Source organism: Nicotiana attenuata, chromosome 1 (assembly GCF_001879085.1).
Source record: "Nicotiana attenuata strain UT chromosome 1, NIATTr2, whole genome shotgun sequence".
Classification (NCBI taxonomy): Eukaryota; Viridiplantae; Streptophyta; class Magnoliopsida; order Solanales; family Solanaceae; genus Nicotiana; species Nicotiana attenuata.
The window spans coordinates 107,607,841-107,616,344 of record NC_031989.1 but is presented as its reverse complement, the minus strand read 5'-3'; the positions used below and the strand labels follow the sequence as shown (position 1 = coordinate 107,616,344).

Here is an 8,504-nt window from a genome sequence, read left to right as displayed (position 1 = left end):
CATCATACGAACCTGCTGGAACCTTCGGATCCCGATTCCGAGGTTGTTTACTCAAAATTCCAATCCTAATTAATTCTTTCAACTTAAGGCTTCCGAAATGAGAATTCTCTTTCCAAATCAACTCTGAACTTCCCGAAACTTGATTCCGACCACGCGTACAAGTCATAATACCTGATATGAAGCTGTTTATAGCCTCAGACTGCTGAACGACGTGCTAGAGCTCAAAACGACCGGTCGGGTCATTACATTGTGTACCTTGCTCTTCTCGAACCAGCACGCCACTTACCGCTATTTTTGATAAGGCGAGGTATAGATACAGTGTTTCGTCCTCCTTTGGCGTATGGAGCAGAGGCGGGCTAGTCAGATATCATTTCAATTCCTCTAAGGCGTGTTGGCATTCTGGAGTCCATTCGAAGTTGTTTTCCTTTTGAGCAAAGAGAAGAAATGATGGCTCCTGTCAGATGACCTTGATATGAATCTGCCCAGAGCCGCTATTCGCGCTGTCAGCCATTGCACGACCTTTATATTATTTACCACCGTGATTTCCTCGATGGCCTTGATTTTATCGGGGTTAATCTCGATCCCCCTGTTTGATACCATGAAGCCTAGGAATTTGCCCGAACCCACTCCAAAGGCACATTTCTTGGGGTTGAGCTTCATGTTGTAACTTCTGAGGATGTCGAATGTTTCCTGCAAATGAGTCAAATGGTCCTCTGCGCGCAGGGACTTAACTAGCATATCATCAATATAAACTTCCATGGATTTGCCTACTTGATGCTCGAACATTTTATTAACTAGACGCTGGTACGTAGCCCCTGCGTTTTTTAGTCCGAAGGGCATTACCTTGTAATAGTAGGTACCATACTTCGTGATGAACAAAGTCTTCTCCCTATCCTCGGGGTTCATCTGAATTTGATTATACCCCGAGTAGGCATCGAGAAAGGTGAGGGTCTCATGACCGACCGTAGCATCGATCAGACGATCGATGCTAGGCAATGGGAACGAATCTTTGGGACACGACTTATTTAAGTCTTTATAATCTACGCACATTCTTAGCTTATTTCCCTTTTTGGGTACTACTACTACGTTGGCCAGCCATTCAGGGTACTTTACCTCTCTAATGGACCCTATTTTAAGAAGTTTCGTTACCTCTTCCTTGAGAATGCGTGTTTTATCTCGGATTGGGGTCTTCTTTTCTGCTTCACCGGTTTTAACCTGGGGTCGACACTCAGTTTGTGAGAGGCAGAATTCCTGTCATATCCAAGTGGGACCAAGCGAAACAGTCGATATTGTTAATAAGAAATTGAATGAATTCTTTCCTGAGTTCGGGGGTTAATCCCGTTCCCAGGTATACCTTACGATCTGGGAGGTGTTCGATCAGAACAGCCTGCTCCAGATCTTCGATTGTTGATTTCGTTGCATCCGACTCTTCAGGGGCAACGAAAGTTCGAGGAGCGAAGAAATCTTCTTCGTCGTCCTCGGCGGTCTGTATGCTTCTAGACTCATCCGAGGTCGGGTGCATGGGGGTCGACACCTCCTGTTAGACCGGGAACATTTCTTTCGCTACATGTTGTTCTCCATATATGGTCGTTATGCCATCCATTATTGGAAATTTTATCATCTGCTGCAGAGTTGACGGCACTGCCCTCATGCTGTGTATCCACGGCTTGCCAAGAAAAATATTGTACCTCATGTCGCCATTGATGACTTGAAACCTGGTGTTCTGGAGCACACCGGATGTGTCGACCGGGAGGGTGATTTATCCTTTTGTTACCTCGCCGATCATGCTGAAGTCGTGGAGGACCCGGGAGGTGGGTCTGATATGATCGAGCAACCCAAGCTGTTCTACTACCTTTGACCTGATTATGTTGGCCGAGCTGCCTGGATCCATGAGCACGCGTTTAACTCGAACGTTGTTTAAAAGAAATGAGATTACCAGCGCGTCGTTGTGTTGTTCTGCCAAGGTCTCGAGGTCCTCTTCACTAAATGCGGGGGTGTCTTCGGCCATGCGATCTCGGGTTGGCCTTCTTCTGCGGCGGATATTTTTGTCCTTTTGATCACGGGCCCTTGAGGAATGTCGGTCCCTCCAATAATTATATGAACGACATGCCGAGGAATCTCCTTTTTTGCCCAGGTTGAATTTTGCCGAGTTTCTGCGGAACTTTTCGGCGCACTTTCTGTGGTGGTATAGCGACACCCGGAACAGCCACATCATTCCCTCCTTGGTTCTCCAGATTGTCGTTTTCAACTATATTTACTGAGCTAGCATTTCAACCTGAAATTGAAGATCTTGGACAAGAAAAGGTGTGAAAGATAACTTGCGTTGTGTAATGAAACCAACAAGAAAATAATCACTATTATTTTTAGCCCCACGGTGGGCGCCAAACTATTTACCGTGAAATGGTAATAACAATTAAATTTGATTATGGGACTCTAAAAATACGTGATCTATTTTTATGCCGGTTGTTTAGCAGTGTATGCTATGCGTGAGACCTAGAAATGAAATAAGAGTTAGGAAATGGGTGATAACCAAACCGATAAGTTGACAATCGGGGCCTCGAGGTCGATTCTGGGGCTCGACTGTGAGCTATCGAAGGTGATCGAAGTATGACTAACATTTATGATAAAATCAAAGAACGCTATTTATGGCCAATGATAAGCAATAAATGATGAACAATAATGAAGATAGTTAATGGAAGCAATAATATCAAGAGAATATGTAAGAGAGCAGAGAGAATGTTCTTTTATATTTCGTGTGGAGCAACTGAAGCAAAAACCAATCCCTACAATATGGCAAGGACCCCCTTTATATAGAAAGGGAGGGTCTCATCATAGTACAAACACATTTATTACAAAGATTTAAAGATGGGACAACTAGTTGACGTCATGACGCGGGCTCAGACTAGCCTGACAGACTTTGTCGGCTCTACCTGCACTCCTTGGGAACTCCCTTTTTTTCCGATATAGCCGCTGGTCTGCATGGCTCCGAGGTCGAGCATCAACAGCCTTCGAAGGTGAACCTCGACCCCAGTCTCGAGACATGTAAGTACTTAATATTACACACAAGAACTTTAGACATGTAAGTATATTTCCAGAGAATAATTAAGTTGAAGTAATCTCATTAATATGTACTAGTATATTTTGTTCTACTTAGAAGACATTTCAATAAGCTAAGTAGGCATAAAGCTAGATGATATCAATTCTGCCAAGTTTTAACATTGAATACGATTCATCTAATAATTAAGTCATTAATTAGTTTGTACACTTAGATGATAAATTCATTAAAGACACGTTTAAACCTTTTAAAATTTTTGCAAGAATTCCTTCTAAAATGCATAGTTTTAGCTATACATGAAAATAATAGTGGAACTAGTTTTAGAGAGCACAAATAAAGAGCTGGGCTCAAATGTTTTGTTTGAGAAAAAAGTCACGCTACGAACAATCTTGACCACTGGTTCGCCACCCTCATTCATTTTAGGGTGTTTAAGATACAACATATATCCTAAAATGTAAGATTCATGTTCACATGACCACCCTTCTTTACTATAGTTCCACCACCGTCTAAAGTGCATACAATTTAGTAATGAAGAATCGGTAAAATTCAATATATTCTATCATAATGTTGTTTAATTTAAAATATAAATTATTTTTTGTCATAGCTTTAATATATGCAAAATAAGTGGGGAAAGTGCACAAATATTCATTTTTAAATCTGCTATTTAAGGATTAGTCATTACTTATTTTGTCATAAAAATCTGAACTAATTTCAAGATATGTCAAATTGAAATGAAAAAAAAAAAAAAAAATTTCAAAGTATATTGGCTCATTCCTAAATATCTATCCTTTAGAGTGGCTACATAGGTGTCATTCCAACAAAATAAGCTTTTTAGTATTTGCACAATAAGCTTTTAAAAATAATTTTAATTGATTCCCGAAAATAGAAAATGGGAGACAATTTCCACTCGAAAATACATTCTTGGAAGCATCCCAGTAAACCCCAGCTTAACTTTGAAATCAGTGTGTGGGTGTGGTAGAATCGGCTATCCCTCATAGATAGCTTCACTCTCCTCCTATCATCAACAAATGTGCTGTAAAACATGAATTGAGAATAGCAGCAGCAGAATTCTCAATCTTGCAGCCATGGAAGGTTCTCTTTACCCAAATAGGCCAATCTTGCCAGTCCAATCCACAAAGCCAACACCTTTACCTCCAAACCAGCGCCTCAAATTGAATCCCACCACCATTTCCCCTCTCCCACCTCTCAAACAACAGCAACAACAACATCCCCCTTCTTCTACTTCTTTCCCTCTTGATTCTCTTCTCCAACAGCTCCTTCATGTTTCCTCTTCAACTCCTCCAAGAACTATTAAATTTTCAAGAATTGGAAATACCCAATTGTCTTCTCTTCCTATTTCTTTGGAAAATCAAGAAAATGATGATACCCTTTTGGAGAAAATGAGGGTTACTGTTCCAAAGTTGGAATCTTTTGGGGAGGATGATGATGGTTCGCTTGATTTTCTCCCTCTCAACTGTAAGTTAATGATTGATTCAATTCTTGAACGCCCTCTCTGTAATTTGAGCGCATTCTTTGATTCTGTGAAATTTGAGTTGCTTGATGTTGATTTGATGAGTCTCTTAAAGGGGTTAGATATTTTAGGCAAATGGGATAGTGCCATTCTGTTGTTTGAATGGGTTGTCTTGAACTTACATGTTGAAAATGACAAGCTAGATAGTCAAGTTATTGAATTTATGGTGAAGGTTTTGGGTAGGGAAAATCAGCATTTGGTGACTTCAAAACTGTTTGATGTCATTCCGTTTGAGGATTACTCGCTTGATGTTCGAGCGTGGACGACTGTTCTACATGCTTATTCGCGTATTGGGAAGTATGACAAGGCAATTGCATTATTTGAATATGTGAAGGAGAAAGGTTTATCTCCCACCTTGGTTACTTACAATGTTATGTTAGATGTATATGGTAAAAAGGGTAGGTCTTGGAACAATATTTTAGTGCTTTTAGATGAAATGAGGAGTAATGGACTTGAATTTGACGAGTTCACTTGTAGCACGGTGATAACTGCTTGTGGAAGGGAAGGGTTGTTGGAGGAAGCAAAAGAGTTTTTTGGTGGGTTGAAGAAAAAGGGTTATGTTCCGGGAACGGTTGCTTACAATGCTTTACTCCAAGTGTTTGGTAAGGCTGGAATGTACTCAGAGGCTTTGAGCGTACTGAAAGAAATGGAGGAGAATAATTGCCCTCCTGATTCGGTGACCTATAACGAGCTGGTGGCAGCTTATGTGAGAGCTGGCTTCCTTGAAGAAGGAGCTGCTCTTATAGGCACAATGTCACAAAAGGGTGTAATGCCAAATGCTATTACTTATACTACAGTGATAGATGCCTATGGTAAGGCAGGGAAGGAGGACCAGGCCTTGAGCTTTTTCAAGCAAATGAAACAATCAGGTTGTGTTCCTAATGTTTGTACATATAATGCAATCCTTGGGATGCTGGGAAAGAAATCTCGAGTAGAAGAGATGATGGATATGATATCTGATATGAAATTAAATGGCTGTGCCCCAAACAGAATTACTTGGAACACAATGCTTGCAATGTGTGGAAATAGGGGAATGCAAAAATATGTAAATCGTGTTTTCCATGAGATGAAAAGCTGTGGTTTTGAGCCTGATAGAGACACATTTAATACTTTGATCCGTGCTTACGGCAGGTGTGATTCTGATTTTAATGCTGCAAAGATGTATGATGAGATGATCGAAGCAGGATTTACTCCATGTGTCACAACATACAACGCGCTTCTTAATGCCCTTGCTCGTCGAGGTGATTGGAGAGCAGCTGAATCTGTTTTCTCAGACATGAAAAGTAAAGGCTTTAAACCCAGTGAAACTACTTACTCTTTGATGCTCCATTGCTATTCCAAAGGAGGGAATGTGAGAGGTGTGGAGAGAATCGCAAAGGAAATTTATGATGGTCATATCTTTCCTAGTTGGATGCTTTTGAGAACACTCATACTTGCAAATTTCAAGTGTAGATCTCTCATGGGTATGGAGAGAGCATTTCAGGAATTACAGAAAAATGGATACAGGCCAGATTTGGTCATATTTAACTCCATGCTTTCCATATTTGCAAGGAACAAGATGTATGAACGTGCTCACGAGATGCTGCATTTAATTAGGGAGAATGGTCTGCAGCCAGATCTTGTTACATATAATAGTTTAATGGATATGTATGCTAGAGCCGGTGAATGTTGGAAAGCTGAGGAACTCCTTAATCGACTGCAGAAGACTGGAGGAAAGCCAGACCTTGTATCATATAACACTGTGATTAAAGCATTCTGCAGACAAGGTCGTATGGAGGAGGCCGTAAGAATTTTCTCACAGATGACGGAAAAGGGAATTCGACCTTGCATTGTTACATATAATACATTTGTTGCTGGATTTGCAGCTCGAGGAATGTTCTCCGAGGTAAATGAATTGATCAGTTATATGATCCAGCACGAGTGCAGACCAAATGAGCTAACATATAAGACTATTGTTGATGGTTACTGTAAAGCAAAAAGATACCAAGAAGCTATGGACTTTGTGTTGAATATTAGGGAAAAAGATACCACTTTTGATGAAGAATCTTTACAAAGATTTGTTTCTCGGGTTAGGGGAAATGTGGAGTCATGACTTAATAATTCCCTGTGCTACCTCACTCTTTAATAAATTGAGGTCCAAGTTGATTTGTAAACTTCCATTGAAGATTGGAAGAGAGAGGCAGAGAGGGAAGAACTGAGGTAAGTCCCTAAACTTCCTTAACTTGTTATTTTGCTTCTATTCCCTCGCTTCCTTCAGCTATCAGCCACTAAAGTTGCAACAATTTGATGGGAAGGGCAATCCAAGATAACACACGACGATCTCCTTTTCTCATCCTAAGTTTTAACATGCTTTAGAGAGACTCCAAACATAGATATGAACAAAAGGACTACAACATTATGATTGTTCTCTCATCCACAGCTCTATGTATAATGTACTTCCCTATACAACTGAGGTGTTACTGCAAGTTTTTTCAAGCTGGCACTAGACCAAGTTCTCAGGATGACTTTTGGATTTTGTAAGAAATATAGAGTTATGAAACCTGAAATTGAATGTTGCAGCTTTCTTTTTGTACCATATGTAGTTTCACATGGATATAATAAATGTCATTTTATTGCTTCTGATAGACTGCTTTGTATATGCTTTGCAACATTCTTTGTTCATTCAATTTAAGGTCTCCAATTTGCTTATTATTGCCGCTACAGTAACAATTAATCTTGCGTATTTCTCATCTATGGCACTTGGCTGGTAGCTAGTAGTATATATTTTCTTCCAATTAAGCTACTCATGCTGCAAATACTTCAAGCACATCCAGAAAACGTATTTATAAGTAAAAAGAACGATTGAATATCATCCCATAATTAGGTTATACAAGTTAGAGCATTCAACTATCACCAACATACCCAGTATAGTCCCACAAGTGGGGTCTTGTCACGACCCGGAATCCCAACCTCGGGGTTGTGATGACGCCTAACATCTTCTCGCTAGGCAAGCCGACATGAAATAATTAATTAACCAATTTTAACACTTAAAAACAAAATAATGATAGTCAACGAGAAATAAATGTCAAATCTAACACAATGCTAATATAAACCACGTGATAATAACTACTCCCAGAAATCCGGAGTCACGAGTACACGAGCAACTAGAAGTCTACAAGCATAGTCTGAAATAAATACAATTGTTCGAAAAAGATAAACTGTAAAATTGGGAAATGGAAGGGGACTTCAAGGTTTGCGAATGCCAGCAGATCTACCTCCAGTCTCCGTATGAAAATGATCCGACCAGACGCACCTCAAGCACGGACCAATACCAGTATCTGCACAAGAAGTGCAGAAGTGTAGTATGAGTACAACCGACCCAATGTACCCCGTAAGTGTCGAGTCTAACCTCGACGAGGTAGTGACGAGGCTGTGACAAGACACCTACGTAGTAAAACCTGTACAAGTATATATAAAGCAGCAAAATAACAATAAAATGATAAATACTAACTGGGAGGGGACATGGGAAGGGGAAGATATAATAAATACGGCATGTATAAAATCACGAAATAACATCTTCCAAATTAAGCAACAATATAACCAAAATCGAAAATCAATTAAATCAATAATATGACAATGGCACGGCATCACCCTTCGTGCTTTTACTCTCGTCCTCACCATGCAATATCATGAATATAATGGCACGGCATCACCCTTCGTGCTTTTACCCTTGTCTTCACCATGTAATAATATGAATGAAATGGCACGACATCACCCCTCGTACTTTTACTCTCGTCCTCACTATGTAGTAATATGAATGATATGGCACGGCATCACCCTTCGTGCTTTTACTCGTCCTCACTATGTAATAGTATGATTGAAATGGTACGGTATCACCCATCGTGCTTTTATTCTCGTTCTCTCCATATAATAGTATAA

At 40.1% G+C, this 8,504-nt stretch overlaps 1 protein-coding gene across 1 annotated transcript; it reads left to right on the top strand.

The window, feature by feature from the left end:
• Nucleotides 3,950-7,274, top strand: LOC109231762 (pentatricopeptide repeat-containing protein At2g18940, chloroplastic). The gene has a single exon (XM_019397396.1). It carries the CDS (start codon nucleotides 4,141-4,143, stop codon nucleotides 6,676-6,678), a length of 2,538 nt encoding a protein of 845 aa, XP_019252941.1. The 5' UTR covers nucleotides 3,950-4,140; the 3' UTR covers nucleotides 6,679-7,274.

Coding starts and splice junctions, on each gene's coding strand:
- LOC109231762 (XM_019397396.1), top strand. CDS start 4,141: ATGGAAGGTTCTCTTTACCCAAATAGGCCAATCTTGCCAGTCCAATCC.